Source organism: Brachyhypopomus gauderio, unplaced genomic scaffold (assembly GCF_052324685.1).
Source record: "Brachyhypopomus gauderio isolate BG-103 unplaced genomic scaffold, BGAUD_0.2 sc60, whole genome shotgun sequence".
In the NCBI taxonomy this organism is placed as follows: Eukaryota; Metazoa; Chordata; class Actinopteri; order Gymnotiformes; family Hypopomidae; genus Brachyhypopomus; species Brachyhypopomus gauderio.
Window position 1 is genome coordinate 1,430,837 of NW_027506881.1, and position 18,632 is coordinate 1,449,468.

An 18,632-nucleotide genomic window follows, 5' to 3' on the forward strand; every position below is an offset into this window, starting at 1 on the left:
AGTCATCTAAATTTTAGGATAGTGATTCACAGGAAATCATTAAAAAGGAGTACATATTTTGAGTTTGTAAAGACAAATGCAGACACTGCTATTTTTTTTAACAGCCCAATGTTCATTTTTTGTTATTTTCTGTAAAGTAGTTACAAATTATATACATTTCTCTTCATGTTTTGATTTGGAAAACAGTATGCAATGTTCCATATGCATGGAAATAAAGATTTTGTGCTTAACTCATGTTTTTAAATACACTATTATTTTGAACACAACTGTATCTACGTTACGTGAATAGGTCTGTTACTGGCGTCACTTCAGCTGCGTGGCCAGGTGCTCAAACTGGTACTGCAAGGGGTTCAATAGCTTGAGGCATGACAGACATTAGTGAGTTAGTGCATACATTATCCAGACAAATCAGAATAAACTAGGACAACAACCAGTAAAACGGTCCTGACAAATTAAGGTGATCTTTACAAAATCTACATTTCTTTTCTTTCTCTTTCTCTTTCTCTAATGGGCAAATCTTTCTTTGTATTTTGCATAATGACCTTCAGGTTAAGAGTTACCACAAGCAGGCAATTATTATACATAGCTAGGTCAACTGAGGTCAGTTCCTACAACTACATAATGCAAACAAATAAGCAGAGGTAGGTATAGCTATCCATCCATATGCTGAGTGAATAAATAGGCTACAGATGGACAAAACTTGCTGAATGCTATATTTGTAAAAAAAAAAAAAAAACTCTTTATCAACGAAAGGGCCCTTTTGAAACTTTGGGTTTCCTGTGCCCTGAAATGAGCCACCACCTCGCACACACCCGACCTCTCTCTTCCTTGGTCACACCAGATGTGCTACAGCAGCAGTTCAGTTCAGCGAGTGGAAGGAAGCGTCTTCAGCACAGCACGCACGGTCACAGACACAGGTAAAATACACATCAAGTAAAATCGTACTGTTTGCCCTCTAAGCCCAACGTGAAATCATTTTGTTGTGCAGTAAAATGTCTCATACAGCACCAAACTACCTGATAAACTAGTCACTCTAGCCCAAATCAATGATAGATAACGTGAGGACGACCACATACAAATAATTACGGTAAAGTTTGCAAATCTATGTGTTAAGCTGAATGTTTTCTGTTGTATAGGTTTTGTTAGGCAACATAAATTAACACATTCATTTGTGAAAAAAGAAACGGGAAGTTCCCCATTACCTGTGAAAAATTCATGTAATGACAACACGCAGTAGCCTATAACTCCTTCTCCTACTTTTTGGTCTTTTTACTGTTTTAATTGTAGGCCTATATTGATTTACTAATTCCAAAATATATGCACCAAGGCCTGCAGACAGTGGAGGATAAACAGAAGTTAACTGAAGGACTTAACTGTATATATAGTTACATGTATGTATGAAAGGTGCTATACAAATAAAGATTATTATTATTATTATTATATAGTTAACAGTGGCGTGCACAGACCTTTTGGGTGGGCAAGTGCTCGGGGGGGGGGGGGGGGGGTGAAGGGCACTTTTTAGCGCACGTGGAACACTTCATTATAAAAAAAATTACAAGCACATGTTGAATGAAATTTGACTTTTATTTGTCACATTCTCTAAACGTGAGTTTTCAATGGAGAAAAAGTCACGCATCCAACTGATATAATTCATATCCAATATACAGTCATGTCCTTCAGGTAACTTCTGTTTACCCTCCACTGTCTGCAGGCCTTGTTGCATATATTTTGCAATTAGTAAATCAATATAGGCCTACAATTAAGACAGTAAAAGACCGTAAAGTAGGAGAAGGAGTTATAGGCTACTGAGTGTTGTCATTACATGAATGCAGATGGGCATTTTTCACAGGTAATGGGGAACTTCCCGTTTCTTCTTTCACAAATGAATGTGTTAATTTATGTTGCCTAACAAAACCTATACAACAGAAGACGTTCAGCTTAACACATAGATTTGCAAACTCTACCTTAATTATTTGTATGTGGTCGTCCTCACGTTATCTATCATTGATTTGGGCTAGTGCGACTAGTTTATCAGGTGACCAGTCGGCTAAAAATGCTTAGTAGTTTGGTGCTGTATGAGACATTTTACAACACAAGAAAATGATTTCACGTTGGGCTTAGAGGGCAAACGGTACGATTTGACTTGATGTGTATGTGACCTGGCTGGTGGGGACGGGAGAAGAAGTCTATCTGTGAGCGTGTGTGCTGTGCTGAAGACGCTTCCTTCCACTCACTGAACTGAACTGCTGCTGCAGCGCATCTGGTGTTAAAGGAAGAGAGAGGTCGGGTGTGTGCGAGGTGGTGGCTCATTTCAGGGCATTGTTTTTAATCGCTCAGGTTTTCAAAAGATCATTTCAAACCGACCTCAGTAAAATGATAATAATAAAAAAAAAACGAAGTTTCAAAAGGGCACTTTGGTTGATAAAGGGCAGAGTTGGTGGTGCTTTAGCACCACCTGATGTCTATGTGTGCACGCCACTGATAGTTAATATTGGATATGGAAGAAGAGGTCTATAATATATTGTAAACAAGAATGTGCCCACCAGTGATGCTCACAAGTCATTTTTTGCAAGTCCAAGTCAAGTCTCAAGTCTTTGGTCTCAAGTCCAAGTCCAAGTATTTGAGTGACACTGTAGTCGCAAATCACTTTATAGTTGTAATGGCTGTTATGACACTTCTGATGTATGATAGCTTAAACTAGTAAGTTGAGAAATACAATTTCAAAAAGTGCACGCACACACCCAAATGTTTTCTAGATAAATTTTGTATCTGTAATTTTCTCCAAAAAGTATTTTTCTTACAAAACTGACATTGTTCTGGATACAATATTCTCTTCTTTCAGTAGAACATCTGCTATATTTTGTTCTAAAAGATAAAGGAGGGCTGTGAAATTAAAAAATCGAAATCTTTCTAACAATCACATTTTTAAACTATATATAACTATATATAACTATATAAAATATATATGATGTCACGGTGAGGGAGCCGGGTCGCCACAGGAGGGCACGCATCCCGGCCAGCAGCCGATCCCAGCACACACCCCCGAGCACCCAACCACTCCCACAGCCACAATCACCTGAATACTGATGCACCTGTTTTCTATTACGTTGCTCTTTTTTAAGCCCGCAGGTCGTCCGGTCCAGTGCTGCACATTGCCGCTACAACAGCGTCTCTGGATCCGGCGAGCATTCCACTAGCGTTACTTTTGCATCACTGTTTGTGTGTGCGCTAAGAGTATTACTTGGGCATCATTGTTTTGTAGTCATAGAGAACAAACTCTCTTCTGTTCCACCCACGTCTCCGGCTGCCTCTGTCCCGACGCCTTCGGCGTCACAGAATGTGCAGCCTGGAGCAGCCGGAGGCGAGGGAGCCTCACCTCTGGAGGTGCTGGCCCACCAAGGTATCGTCCTGGGTAAACAGCTGCAGGAGCTCCAGGAACTCCGTGCGCTGGTGACCACACTCATGTCCTGCATAAAGGCTCTGACGGTGCAGGCGTCCGTACATCCTCCGACACCACGGACACCGATTCCTCTCCCCGAACCCTACGGAGGGGACCCAGAGCGTTTCGAGGGCTTCCTGGTCCAGTGCCAGCTGTATTTTGACACCATGCCTCCTCTCGAGGAGAAAAACAAGATCTTGTTGTTTTGTAGTCATGGAGAATAAACTCCCTTCAGTTCCACCCACGTCTCCGGCTGCCTCTGTCCCGACGCCTTCGGCGTCACATATGAAAGGTCTGCATATAAAGAAAATAGCAACCAAATTAGTGATTATAAAATAAAAGTTTAAAACAGCATTCAAATTTTGCAATATGCCCTGCAGCAACAACTTTTTGTCTCCTAATGAACTGGATGAAACACAATATATTTCAACTTCAAGGTGTCTTTCAGTGTCCCATAAAAGGAAAATGTTTGAGCAACTAATGCATAACATTTTACAAAGATCAAGATTGACAGGGTACTTGCACTTAGCCTGGCTCGGTGAGGGCGCATTATGAGGCCTCCATGACTGAACACCCTCTATACTGCTGCACTGGTGGCAAGTCAATACCAATATTGCAATATTGCTAAAAACCTTTCCGGGTGGGTTTTCAGGTGGCAAATAAAATTAGATGTGGTGGAACCAGCGTCCTGTATTTTTATACCACACACGCTGCAGTTTGCTGCTCTTCAATTTGCTACTTGTGCTACGTTTTTGTACCCAAAACTTAAGAATGGTGGAATAGAAGCGAGCATCCGCACCAGCACCACCATGCTTTCTCCAGTATTTTTGAGACAAAAGGTAACTTTGAGATTGGTCTATAATTTACACAGTCTGTAGTATCAAGACCCGTTTTTTTAAGAATAGGCTGCACCATCGCTAGCTTAAAATAGTCTGGGACACAGCCTGATCCAAGAGACAAATTGATAATTGACTGAATGTGAATGCCCACCGAGTCAAAGACCTTTTTTAAGAATTTTGCAGGGAGAATATCACCAGAAGAAGTAGACGGGTGCAGGCCATGCATAACCTTTTTTAGTTCCTCAAGAGAAATAGGAGAAAACTGCTCTAAAACTACAGGTACAGCCACCTGAGGAACCACTGTAATAGGTATAGAAGGAAGCAGAATATTACCTCTAATATCCCTGACTTTATCTACAAAAAAACTTAAAAACGTTTCACATCATGTCATGCATCACATCAGGTCTTCCCTCCCCTCCTTCCTGGACCTCTACCAGTTTGCGTATCGGTCTAATCGCTCGACTGATGATGCCATCTCCACTGCTTTACACTTAGCCCTTACACACCTGGACAGGAAGGACACCTACGTCCGAATGCTGTTCCTTGACTGCAGTTCGGCATTTAACACTATCATCCCCCAACAGCTCACTCGGCTGAGCAAATCACTGTGCAACTGGCTGCTAGACTTCCTGACCGGAAGACCACAGGCAGTGCGGGTTGGCAGAAACAGATCCAACAGCGTAACACTGAACAAAGGGGCTCCCCAAGGATGTGTGCTGAGCCCCCTTCTGTTCGCGCTGCTGACCCACTACTGCACACCAGAGCACCCCTCCAATCTCTTCATCAAGTTTGCGGATGACACAACGGTGGTGGGTCTCATCAGCGACAACGATGAGACACACTACAGGAGCGAGGTGAGCCACCTGGCCTCCTGGTGCAAACACAACAATCTCTCTCTGAACACCAACAAGACCAAGGAAATTGTTGTGGACTTCAGGAGAACTCGCACCCAGCACACTCCCCTGTTCATCAACGATACTGCGGTGGAGAGGGTGAGCAGCACCAAGTTCCTGGGTGTGTGTGTCACAGAGGACCTGAAGATCGTCGGTACCTCTCTCCCCTCCCTTCCGGACTTATTCAGCTCCCGCCTCACACGGAAAGCCCTTCACCTGGCAGGAGACCCAACCCACCCACTACACAGCTTCTTCAGCCTGCTGCCATCAGGGAGGAGACTGTGGAGTCTCAGGACCACTAGACTGAAGGACAGCTACATACACCAGGCTGTGAGGATGCTGAACTCTCTCCCAACTTTACCCCCCCCCCCCCCCCCCCTCCTAACCCCAGCACACACTCATACAGCATCCAGATCAACACAGTACTGATCTGTTGATACACTGGTACTGTTATTCCCTCTTAATCCCCCATCTCATCTTACCACTTCACTACCCTTGTATTGCACTATTGTCCCGTTTCGTGTCTCTTGTCACATTTATGGTTACTCTGTAGTTATTGACGTAAAATATACATGTATGATTTGACGGATTTTTTCCCGAAAAAAAATCAAATGGCCTTGGACCCAAAAAGACCAATTTTACTTTCATCAGTCCACAATACGTTTCTCCATTTCTCTTTGGGCCAGTTGATGTGTTCTTTGGCAAATTGTATCCGCTTCAGTACGTGTCTTTTAACAGTGGGACTTTGTGGGGACATCTTGTTAATAGATTAGCTTCACACAGGCATCTTCTAACTGTCACTGTCAAGAACAGTGATTAATCTGGTTGGTCATATAGAACTGCTAGTATTTTGAACACTACTGTATATAGGAAACTTTAGCTGGTGCTTTTTTTCTATTAATGAGAAATAGAACCATTTGGAAGAACTTGTTTCATTTATTCAAGAAGAGGTTTATTGTTGGAAAGCCTGAAGCTGATCTTATGATGGTGGTCGTGTCAATTGACCAGCTCAATGTGGTGGTTTCTTCTTTACAGCCCTGCAGACGTCGATGCTGAACTTCACTTTCCATTTGGATGCCCTGTGGACGTCGATGGTGTTGGGCTTGCTGTTTTGGAGGAGCGGTTCTCCTTCGTCTTAGTGGAGACCGAAGAGTCCTGCCGAGTGCAATCAGAAAGAGGGCTGGTGAGGACAAGACAACATGGGTTTGCAGGTGCTGGAAGGTCCTGAGCCTGTAGTGCTGATCTGGGATCAGGTCTGTATGTTAATTAGGAGATGATTGACACTGACTGCTGTCTGAATTTATCTTAACTGTTATGTCTGCATCTCTCTTAAATTGTTTACATGTATATCATTATTGTGGCTTTGTGACCAGTGTGTTGACCAGTGAGAAAAAAAAAAAAAACCACTGCTAGATTTTAATAGCCAAAACAAGCAAGTGTGTGTGAGACAGAGAACCTACTCTGCCACTGGTGTCTTGCTGTGGTGTCTTGCTCTGGTCTTTCCCCGCTGGTTTCTTGGGTTTGTTGGGGGACAGAACCGTTCCTCCAGACTTTCCCTTCAACTTTGTGTCTCTCTGGAACATCAAAAGGAACATCTAGAACAACACTTCCACCCACTCTGAAAACATTCCTCTGTTTCCTCTGAGAAAAGCAGCAGGATGAGAAATATGTTGCCATCAAAGAGTACGAAGTAACACTTACTGTGCAGCGTCCTGTAGTGTCCCGCTTGTTATCTCCCTTGGGATGTGCGGGATCAGGACCACAGGCAGTCCCACTCTGTCTGGTCCCCCTCTCCAACTTATCCAGCTCTGTGAGAAATGGTTGAATAGCGTTACCAACGTCAGCGACTATAAAAGACGAGTTACTTAACAATCTGTGTGTTCAAAAAAATGCAATGGCCTCCCATTACTTTCAGTTAGGGATCTGATGTCCTTTTGCAGATCGTGAAGACATTTCTCCTGCTCCACACGTGCCCTCTCTTTCTCTGCAAGGGTGAACCGCAATTCATGAATCATCTTGTCCTTTTCCTGAAGCACTACAGGCAAAAGATCAAACACCAGGTGAGGTTTTCCACTTATTTCACATACTAGAGCACACCGCACGAGAGCACCGGTTCAAGAGGTCTAAAGCAGAAGGCGTCTCTGCAACCGTTGGCTCCTTCTCACGGTGTTAGCACTAGTACTGCTGTACTGTGGGGTGTTTGTGTTAAAGTACTCACGCTGACACGTCTCCCAGTATTTCCGGAGAGTTTGTTGCGACCCGACCTGCTCCTGTCAACGACATGGAAAAAGCTATGAGAAAACACGCAGGAAGCCCGTGTGAAAGATCACTAGCTCAGTAAGACTTAATGAACGGCACTCACAGTCTTCAGCTGCGCAATGGTCTGTTCTTGATTCCACAAGGCGCTGAGAGCTCTGTCCCTCTCTCCCTCCGCGTCAACTCTCTTGGTTCTGTGCTCCCAGAGAGCTTCAGCCAGGGTCTGTACCTTAAGGGGGACGATGAAGTGATCCGACATGTTAGGTTTAACGCCACCCACTCTGCCTGCCACGTTGATTATTTTTAACACCATGGTTTGTTTACTAACCTCTTTCTGCAGCACGGCAATACGGGTGTTGGCCTGACGCATCTCTGATTGGAGATACGAGATGTTGTACTCCTTCTGCAGCAGATCAGCATGTAAGGTCTTGATTTGATCCTGGTCATCACACATCTGCTTCTGGAGCCTGTAACCATACAATACAAATTGCTATGCTGATACTGTGTACAGCCAACTCTTACCATGTTTTCAGTTTGGATCAGACCTATGTATTATCTGATATATAAGGCCAACTGCATGTTATTAAAAGACAAGGGAACAGTTTGAGCATTGCTGAGTAAGATCGATTAATAAGGGTCTTACTTTAAAACCTCCTCCTGGGCCTGTTCCCTCAGGGCAGTGCATCTGTCTTGCCTCAGCTCCTCAAGGACTTTCTCCATCTCCTTTCTGGTGCGGCTCAGCTCTGTCTCCAGGGCCTCGATCTTCCGGCTCTTCTCATGTAAAGTTGTCATGATTGCTTTGATGTTCTTCTGCTGGAGCTCCCCCACCTCCAGCTTCAAGGAGTTGATGGTCCTAGACTGCTGGGTACGCTCTTCTTCACCATCCCTGAGAAGAGCTTTGGCTTTCTGAAGTTCCTCAGAAAGATCAATCACTGTGCTTGTCTGGATACTTAAATCAGTCTCCAGTGCTTGGAGCTTGGTGCTCATGTAATCGGTGACCTGCTGGAACTCGACGAGCTTACTGGACAAAGCCTGATTCTCAGCAGTGAGACGGGTGGCTGCTGCCCTCTCTGTCTCCAGCGTGGAGACGGTGTTTCTGTACACCAGGTCCTGCTGCATCAGATCATTGGCAAGTTCCTTCACCTTCTCCTTTAGTGAATGCTGCTCGTGCTGCATCTGGTCCAGAAGCTCGTCTTTCTTTTTCAAAGTCTGCACAAGCCGCTGGATTTCCTGGTGTTTCACCTCCTCCTTGCCATTGTTGACCAAACACTTGCATTTTTTTCTATAATGCAATATTTCCTCTTTAACACCATCAACAAAGGACCTCTGATGAAAAACACAGTATCAAAATAGTCAGGGCAGGTTTACCTCTTTTGTAACGCTTACAATGTCACTATTTTCTGTACTCTGATATCCTACTGTGTATTGTCACACATTACTATGTCTTTGTCACGTTCATCAGAGTTAAAATCACTTACGTATTCAGACGCTGTCTCAATACTTTGCTCTAAAGAATTCTCCAACTTGAAGATCTTTTCATCTTTTTCCTGGCAAGTCATCATGAGCTCCTTATATTTCGCCACCTGATGCTGATAAATCTATGAGGAAAATCATTAATAAACACATAGAAATGCTATTATAATATGTAATGACACATAATGACACATATGTAATGACACATTATACTGTGCACAAGACCAACCTTGTGGGCTTCCAGTAGCTGGTCGCATGTTTTCTTGAGCAACGCTTCCATTTCTGAAACGAGGTCAACACATCAGTCAGACAGGCAAAACACCAGCGCGCTTCAAAGTTCACCAGAGCGAGAAAACGTTTTGGTGCCAAGAGCTTCTGGCATTTGAGAAGCTCCTCCACTATTTTGACAGCCAGCTAATAATCCATGAACCATTTGAATAGTTAAATAGTGCTTTCTTTGTGTTTTACAGTAATCTGACAACTGCTTATTGGTAGGGCCATATGTTTAGGGCCACTAAATGCATAGTAAACATGTCTTATCTAAGAAAATAATAATAACAACCTGTTAACCTGTTAACCTGTTAACCTTTCTCCCAAGAGCCGCATGAAACCAAGCAAAGAGCTGCAGGTTGGCCACTCCTGACCTAAACGTTTGCTACCATCGCCTCAATGTGTATTAATGCACATTTAGCTAGTAAATGTACAACAGTCCCAAAGGTTTAAGAGTTGGTTGCATATCAGTAATAAGGTACGTCAAAAATCACTAAATATCGATACTCTTTCCAAAAACAAATGTTGAATCTACAGTTACTTTAAAAACCGCATTTAAAACCATCATTATACAACAGTTAGTTCCTCACAATCTGAGGTGGATGTTTGTGAGAACTGCGCGGAGCGTTGCCAGGCAACGGCATGTACACACAAAACACAAAACGGCTCTTTGCTTGGATTCACGCGGCTCTTGGGAGAAAGGTTAACAGATGAAATTGTTATTAATGGTCTGTTATTATTATTTTATATACAACCTGCTAAAATTAATCAAATGGATGTTGTTAACATAACGTTTGAGCTGCAGCCAGTTTGGACAGACTCAGAAAAAGACTCCACACTACGACCGAATCACAGCCGGTTATTGGCGATAACACACTCCCTCTCGTCTTCTATCGCTTAATTAAAGTCAAAGGACCGTCAGAAACCCTTAGCGCTAAAAGTCCAAAGACACACACATACCTCTGCAGCAATCTGCGTGGCTGAAGCCTAAATGCTGTGGTGAATAAATATTGTTAAAGTGTTCAACTCCGAGTACTGCTTTCCTCCGACTGTACCCCGCTAATCGCGCGCGCCACTTTATATACAGTTGCTGTGTGACGTCATGGGAATTCCCCTTACACCGTTTAATCAACCAATCATATTTCGAATTAGAATGGCGGGGGCGTGGTCCAATGGTCTCGAGATATTCTCGCTGGTCAGAGTTGCCATGTTCGCGGTTTTCACGCCAAATTGGGCTTGTTTGGAAATCTAGTCGCGGGTGAAAATTCAGCGGAGGCGGGGCGCGTTTTCTTGGGTTACTATTTAGTTGATAAACACTAATGTTACAATATTATTAATGACTTTAATATAAATCGCAATACTGATAATAAATCCCTCATAAACAAAATACTAACTTTGGGCTAGTTTGAGCTTCTGAAGGGCGGGTTTTAGACTGACTTTGGGCTGGATAATTTTGTAAGACCTGGCAACCCTGTCGCTGGTCCGCGTGCGACCGTTCTACGTCTCGTGAGCTTTTAGCTTGTGCGCTAGCTAGTTAGCAGCTGCTAGCAGAGCTACCGTGCTGTTTCACAAGAGGAAAGGATGTAATCGCAGGATAACAACACCATTTTCAAGACGGCCATTCAACGAAAAAGTGGATATTGTGAGAAAAGGCCGAGCAACAGCTCATCTTGAGATTGTAACACAAGGCGGTAAAGGGTACGTTAATGACAACAGTGTTATGGAGGTGTTTTTAATACTACACTCATGTTTTCATGTGTGTGTGTGTCTAGTGGAGGCCCATGGCCAGTAAGTACACTTCACCAACATGTGTGTGTGGAAATACGTTTAAACTGAATGCATTGTAAGATAGATAACCAGTGTAACGTAGCAGACATACTACAGTGAGCACACCGGTTTGTTTTGGTTTGCCAAACAAAAAGGATGTTTTGAGTTTCAGGATAAAGTTATCAAGATATAATAAGTGAATATAATCAAGATTGGACATGATTAAGCATGAACCAGAGCGTCTGTGTGGTGGTGGGTGGCTATGGGCCTAAGTCTAGCAATATAGCAGCGGTAGAAGAAGATCGTGGCACCATGAAGTCTGGAAATGATGGACTTAGGACCAGGGACTAGAACTACAGTTTTGTACAACAAAGTTTTGGATATATAAGAAAAATAAATGAGATGAAATGAAATGTATCAATAGATTTCCAGTAACCATGATTGAGAGGGTTTCAAGAATATAACAGATGGCACACAGAGATGCAGCTGGTCAGAATGCTCTCTATGGTGCTTCTGTAGAATGTGATATAGATATACATATAGATAATTAAATGGAAATGGCCAAGAACTGAACCCTGTTGATTAACATTAACATTGTGAGATTTATGAACAGGAAGTGAACAAGTGAACAGGACGTGTGCAGTGTTTCTAATGACTAAGTACTCATGCCAGTCTCGGGGAAAAGGAGGAATTTAATGAATAATGCCAGGTTCACACTACACGACTTTTCAGTCGTCAGGTTTTTGTACCGTTCGCACTACATGACTGGTTGTGCTGTAATCGCGAGTCTTTCAGTTGTTGTGGCTTTCACACTACATGACTGATCGGTGACATGGGCTCACGAATTAAACGACTGGGGAATCGCCGACTCATCTGGCTGCCCTCCAAAAACACGAGAACAGTCGCCGACTGGGCTAGATATTAAACATGCTAGATATTAAACATGCTAGATATTAAACATTCTAGATATTTGTCGGGCGTCTGCGATGAGTCGGCGACCACTCTGCGACCACTCGGCGAGCGTCTTTCAGCATGTCACTACAACACGACTGAGCGAGCGCCGAGTGATCGCCGATTTGCCTCCAACCACAGTTTCTGTCGGCGATCTACAAAAAACAGTTGGCGACTGAAAAACCAGCCTAAAATCGTGTAGTGTGAACCTGGCTTAAGGTGCACAACACAAAACCCGAGACATGATCCAAAGTAAGGAAACAATCACCAGCAGTCAATTGGTACAAAGACAAGCTATATATAGATGGACAAATGGCCCTCAGGTGCTGGGGATTATAATGGGCCCCACCCACCTGAGGCAGGAACACAACGCAACAGCAACAGAACAACATGTGTGTGTTGTAGTGCATGGGGAGGAGTTGTTCTCGTCTCTGCAGGTTGTCTAGCTGCATCTAGCTGCACTCTCAATTTTCTCTCAGTCTTTAGCACTCAGTTCAGAGTAGTTCAAAGTATCTTTAATGGTATGAAATGAAGTGTCAAAGCACCACAAAAATGTTAAGAGCATGAGAGATAACTAAAGTTAAGGTTAACTAAAGTTAAGGATTTGGCAAATATGCAAAAGGCTTTGTATACATATGCTTTATATATGTGCTTATAAATACACACTTAAAAATAGTGTTTGTCTCTCCTTCACATACACACAAATAATTGCTATTACCCTCTTCCTATCTCTGAAACATCCATATTATCAGTGTATTTATCAGATCACATACACATGAATCACATACACACACTCCCTTCTCTCTCACTCTCTATTTATACACACACACATGCACACACACATCGTAGCATCCCTCTCTAATACACACACACACACAACATATGTGTTTGGGGTGATTAGACTGGTGCAGCTTCATTTCTGAGTGTGTGTATTCTGAAATGTGAAAGACCTTGTGTGTGAGATGCATTTGTTATGTGCAGCTGTAAGTGTGTTTTTATCTCTTTCTGTCTACAGGCCATCTGACTGCAATATTTCAGAGGAAGACTGCGCTGCTCTGTCCTCAGCTCTGGAGTCAAACCCTTCATCACACTTGAGAGAGCTGAACCTGGACCTCAATAAATTCAGGAAATTCAGGAAGGAAGCAGTGTTCTGCTGGAGGATCATGTTATAGAAAATGCTGAAACTCTACTTTCCTACTTTTTTAACATGGCGTACGACCAAATGAGGAAGTTTAAGGTCACCCTCTGGGTCAAGGACACTAGACAGGGAGAAGGTGGGAATGTAGACATGTTCCAGAGAGAAGACCTGTGCCCGACAAGAGCACGTTTCCCTAAGAGTGCAGAATTTATTCTTATATTCTTATATTTGGTACTTACATGTATATATATAATAAAAAAATTAATCAAATTAATCAGAAGCTTTGTGATTAATTAATCAAAATTAATCGCATTTTAATTGCATTTCAGTATTTAACAACTGGAAGGCACTTGGAATGTGGCAGAAAGAAGCAGGTAAGAGAATCATGCAGGCAGGTCCGTCTCAACCATCTCAGTGCTTGAAGTTGCAGGCTGATCCAGACCTGGAAGTTGTGCCCTCGAGACCCCGAGCCAACCCAACACCGAGGAGACAACACCACGAACCGCCATCAACACCACAAGAGCAGCATCGGGACCAGAAAACTTCAGCCCAGAAAACTGACTCACAAGCTGAACAGAGGACAGCAGCGCAGGCACTACTGCTGGTGGTGCCATCATCATCATCATCATCATCACCAACCCAGCTGCTGGTGCTGCAATCATCATCATCACCAGCACCAGCCCAGAAGATTACAGCGGTTACGACACAGAGAATGAGCAGGAAACAGGAGAAGAGCAAGCACGTGGGTTCACACGGTCGGGGGGGTCATTTCAAAACGCAGGCCTCATTAGAAAGAAAACACAGAAAAAGGAGAGACAAGAGAACCACCAGATGCCAAAGGTAGAGGTGACAGACCATGAAGGACTGATGGTGGTCCACCCCCCATGGACTGTGTCCAACATCAAAGAAGTCATGTGACAGATGGACAACCCTAGAGACGTGGGCGGAGAGAAGTTCGCCAGGCAGGTCCACCGGTTATGTCAAGAATTCAAACGTAACACCGGCGAGTTGAGAAGACTGCTGATGATGAAATGCTTTGTAATGTAACTATAGTAAAGTGTAACTAGTGTACCCATCTCTCTCTCTCTCTCTCTCTCTCTCTCTCTCTCTCTCTCTCTCTCTCTCTCTCTCTCTCTCTGCAGCTGGTCTCTCATTGAAGACATGGACATGAACGTGGTGCGGCTGTGTGAGCTGGAGCGTGAGGATGGAGACAGAGTCCAACTCAGTCCCCGCGTGTCCAACCTTATATATGACAAGAGTATGACGCTCCACCATGTTACTACACAAACATACTTCAGATCTCAGATATCAGCTTTAAAATACTAAAATGCTGTGTGTGTGTGTGTGTGTGTGTGTGTGTGTGTGTGTGTGTGTGTGTGTGTGTGTGGGCGCATGTGTGTAGTAGCTGAAACTGAAGATCAGCGGGCTAAATGTTGTTCAAGGTCCCTGTACAGGAAAGACTGAGGTCTATGTGCTCTGTGATAAGGTGTAAAAAGGTGAGGTCAACTTCCACACTAGGAAACAACCGTAGCACCAACACACAATGTCTCCACCAGCAACACCCTGCACAGCTAAGACATGGGGACTCCAGAAAACCCAGAAACACCTCTTTGTCTCACTAATGAAGTTACAATAATGACGTTCTTGTTCTAATTAATAATTACAGACATATATCGAAGCTTAGGGAAGTTATACTTAAGTTGTGTCTTAACAACGTCCTTGTCACACACACACACACACACACACACACACACACACACACACACACACACACACACACACACAGTTTCACAGTTTCAACCCAACCCTGATTGTTAGGGTGTTTTTTAATTTACTGTGTTCTTTTCCACACCAGGGTGCTCTGCAGCCTGAGAACATTCCTCCTGTTCCCCTGTGTGGATGCCCTCAGCAGCTGCACCTGCACAGGTGAAATGAAGGTGCTGCACCTGCTCATCAACCTGATATCGTCTGACATCCAGCATTACACACACTGGCATATATTAGTTCTTCCTAAACATCTTTAAATAGAAGCATTTTAAATGTGTGCATGTGTCTTAACAATGTCCTTGTCTCTCACACACACACACACACACACACACACATACACACACACAGAGAGTTCTGTACAACACACATTACATTTAGTTTCAGTAATCACACCAAGTTCCAGTTGAGATTGTTAGTGGCTCCTGTCAGCTGATTCAGTAAAATCCACCACATAAATATTGAGTAGAGAGACCATCACACTCACACAGGAGAGACTCTAACTTGACATACTATTGACACAGGGGGGCAATAGAATTCACTGCTCTTCTGAAAATAAATGTGACAAAAATATGACCAAGGTCCCTGGAGGGATTATTGAAGTGACTCTTACAGTCAGATGTTCATTTACATGTAAAATGCCATGTAATACTGGATCTCCACAACCAGTTAAATAGACTTTAAAGTACTCCTGTTCTTCATCTTAATTTGTATTCTCCTTCATCTAAGGAATCAAACGCCTCAGGGTTTCAAGCTCCCCTATCTTCATCACCATTGTCTACAATCTGAAACACTTAGCCTATGTCAACTTTAGACACATTTGCTTTCTGTGATTTAAAGACTTGACCAACTGGTTATTTGGTTTAGAAGTGGTTTGTAGGCCAGAATATTTATGTTCATTCTGTTTTAGTTTATTTCAAATCTTGGTTGCCTAATTGTCATGCAGATATAACAAAGTTGGTGGATTCACCTTTTCAGTAAGGCTAGTGAAATGCTAAATTATGCCATAACTCTTGCAAATATAAATATACTGTAGAAAATCTATTTATTACATAGTGGAATGTGTTGAGAACAAAATAGCATAAAAAATGATCAATGTAAATCAAAATTATTATCCCATGGAGGTCTGCATTTGGAATCATACTCAAAATCCAAGTGGAAAATCAAATGACAGGCTGATCAAACTTTAGTTGAAATTCTTCAAGACAAGTTCAAATGAGGCTCAGTAGCAAAAACTCAGAATATGAATCAGGGGGCAGTAAAGAGTAATTAACATAAATGTCTGCGCCACTTTGGTTGATAAATTTGATACAGTGAGGATGAGATGTTCAAACATCACCCCGCTACCATTTGGACGGGGGTTATGAACATATCTATAGCCAGAGGGAGACGCTTCGTTTAGGGCCATATAGTCGCCTGGCCGAGTCCAAGTTTCCGTCAAGCAAAACATGTAATGCTTTAGATGACAGGGATCTAATATTTAGCAGATTTAAATGATTCTCAGCGGCAGCTTAATTGAATTTAAGGGCCGGGGCACATACTGACTAGCTCATTTTGTATGTGTTTCATGCGCATTTTACGCATATTTTTTCGTGCTAAAGAATAAACAATGTGTTAGCAGTACGTATAGTGCAATGGCAAATTCACTGAATCCCACTAAAGAGTAAACTAAATCAAATCAAAGTTTATTTGTATAGCGCTTTTCACAACACATGTTGTCACAAAGCACTTTACAGGATTTACAAGGTTAACAATACTATGGGTCTAGAACCCTAATGAGCAAGCCAAAGGCGACAGTGGCGAGGAAAAACTCCCTATGATGGGGAATAGGAAGAAACCTCGGGAGAAACCAAAATATATTTGGAATCACACTTGCTGCAAACTTCTTTTTATAAAACTTATATTTGTTGTAATGAAACATACTTGCACATTGTGTTAGAATTTGCGTATATGTGTGATATTTATATACATGTGTTATCTGTGTAATTCTTATTCTTAAGAGTCCTAGACTTCTTGATGGTCAGTAATGGTAGTCCAGGGCTGTGGTGATACAACCCTAGCAGGGGGTAATTCGGGGTGGTAAGAGGGGCCAGGGCAGTGGGTTGATCCTTCATCCATTTAATCTTCCCCCTGCTGTTACCTCATTATTCATTATTATTTATTAGCTATTATTGGAACTAATAAGAAGCCAGCAACCTGTGATGTTAGTGGATGTGGGGGTTCATAATTGGAAATAAGTTCTTGGAGGTAATCAGGAGCAATGGGGTCTCTGAATATGGGGTCATGGCGAGGGTCCTGCCTCAAGAGCATGGTGGTAAATATAGGCGTGTTGCATATCTTTCAAAATCTCTTGATTGTTTTTACAGGACATGCCTGCCTGCTTGAGGCCATTCCTGCCCCCGACAGTAGGATAGCTCTCCCCAAGTCTTGCCTACCATTTCGTGTGCGACATGTTCATGGCATTTCATATGGCACCCAAAGGGGGGTCATTAATGATTTGTGATTAACTTTGTAGAAGCTTCACCTGTAAAACTGTTACTTTTAGACTTGTGCTTCATCTGTGCAAGATGCAACCCTAACAAAACAAACAAACAAAAAAACTGGCCATACCTGAGAATGTTTGGACAAGTATTTACACCACATGGGTTAAAAAGTCTTCTGGTGTTTCATTTTTCAGATTAAGGTCACTCATGGTGTTCTTTTTAGGAGACCTGGACGTGTTAGTCGGCGAATGCACCTCTCTCCTCATATAAAAACATTATGTTAACATGTCTTATTCTTTGCCTCTGCCTGCAGATAAACCTAATCCTGATGTCTCAGGGATCCTCATGCCTGTGCTATTTTCTAGCTCCACACTTTTAGCTGTGCTGCCATAGCTAGATCTGCTGGAGCCTTGCACACTATAGTCCATTAATTTACACTTCTCTGTACTAAGACATGTCTAATGATCTTGTCTCTCCTCTTGCTGAGGTAAATCTACTCCTGACGTCATGCTGCTACTGAGTCTCAACCTGTTCCAGCTGTTATGGTCCCCCTGCTTCACCCCAACTCCACTGCGCTGGACAGATGTTCCTGTTCCAGATGTGTTTCAGACATACATACACCCAGCAAATCCTTAATCAGAACACATTGACATGTTCATTCCCTTATCTGTGTGTCTGCACCTCAGTTAGAATCTCTCTCCCTGGATTTTCCATTCCCCTACACCCAGTCTACTGTACCTACTCTCCTGATAAGGCAGTGGTTCTCAATTATTTTCTGTCATGCCCCCCCTAGGGAACATAAAAATGTTCACGACCCCCCATGAATTGAAACACTATTGAGAACCTGATAATAATGAACTATTTATCATTTGGGACAGTATTTCCTGAAGGGACAGAGGAGAGGGCAACTAAGGTGCAGAGCCCTTTTTGCTGGGACGCTGCTGAGATCCACTTGGGTTAGGTAGACTTCTAGGCAACTAGCACCAGTGCACTGGAGAGTTTGTACCATGTATACTTTGGCTATTTTGTACTCATTTATATTTCATATAAATTGATCTAAAAGAACTTTTGGTGTTAAGACTTTGCTTGGGTAACTCAGTCAAAACCAATCGGTTCATCGGGGCAGTGTTGGGGCCTATCTGGGTCAAGAAAAAATATCCCAACAATATACACCTGTGTTTTGGGCTCCTGAGTTAGATTCCTTCTGCAATATAAGATACATTATATTTATAACACCCAGTTAGATTTTTTTTTCCCAACGCAAAGTTCAGTGACCATGTTATCAGTGCATTTGTCCATCAAGAGATGTGCTACACACTTTAAACACACCAGCATTTTAGAGATACAAAAGTATCTCTA

The 18,632-nt window shown here is 42.8% G+C and overlaps 1 protein-coding gene and 2 long non-coding RNA genes across 3 annotated transcripts; 1 reads left to right on the forward strand and 2 right to left on the reverse strand.

The window, feature by feature from the left end:
• Positions 1 to 6,102: 6,102 nt before the first annotated feature.
• Positions 6,103 to 7,019, reverse strand: LOC143489208 (uncharacterized). The gene is made up of 3 exons (XR_013124605.1): positions 6,873 to 7,019; positions 6,632 to 6,745; positions 6,103 to 6,326 (listed from the first exon to the last, which is right to left on the reverse strand). It is a non-coding gene; the product is annotated as an uncharacterized LOC143489208 (long non-coding RNA).
• Positions 7,020 to 7,036: 17 nt separating this feature from the next.
• On the reverse strand, positions 7,037 to 10,331 carry LOC143489204 (uncharacterized). The gene is made up of 8 exons (XM_076988056.1): positions 10,131 to 10,331; positions 9,130 to 9,182; positions 8,906 to 9,025; positions 8,071 to 8,753; positions 7,756 to 7,894; positions 7,534 to 7,656; positions 7,390 to 7,441; positions 7,037 to 7,206 (listed from the first exon to the last, which is right to left on the reverse strand). Exons 2-8 carry the CDS (start codon positions 9,178 to 9,180, stop codon positions 7,037 to 7,039), a joined length of 1,338 nt encoding a protein of 445 aa, XP_076844171.1. The 5' UTR covers positions 9,181 to 9,182; positions 10,131 to 10,331.
• Positions 10,332 to 12,906: 2,575 nt separating this feature from the next.
• On the forward strand, positions 12,907 to 16,994 carry LOC143489283 (uncharacterized). Its single transcript, XR_013124633.1, has 5 exons — positions 12,907 to 13,257; positions 13,356 to 13,988; positions 14,169 to 14,284; positions 14,429 to 14,522; positions 14,882 to 16,994. It is a non-coding gene; the product is annotated as an uncharacterized LOC143489283 (long non-coding RNA).
• The last annotated feature ends 1,638 nt before the right edge of the window (positions 16,995 to 18,632 follow it).

Bases quoted from the DNA above. Each gene is read 5' to 3' on its own strand.
- LOC143489204 (XM_076988056.1), bottom strand. From the start codon at position 9,180: ATGGAAGCGTTGCTCAAGAAAACATGCGACCAGCTACTGGAAGCCCAC. The intron at 7,895-8,070 runs GTAAGACCCTTA...GTATGGTTACAG, and splicing joins GCCCAGGAGGAGGTTTTAAA to GCTCCAGAAGCAGATGTGTG. The intron at 7,207-7,389 runs GTGAGTACTTTA...TTTTGCCTGTAG, and splicing joins ATACTGGGAGACGTGTCAGC to TGCTTCAGGAAAAGGACAAG.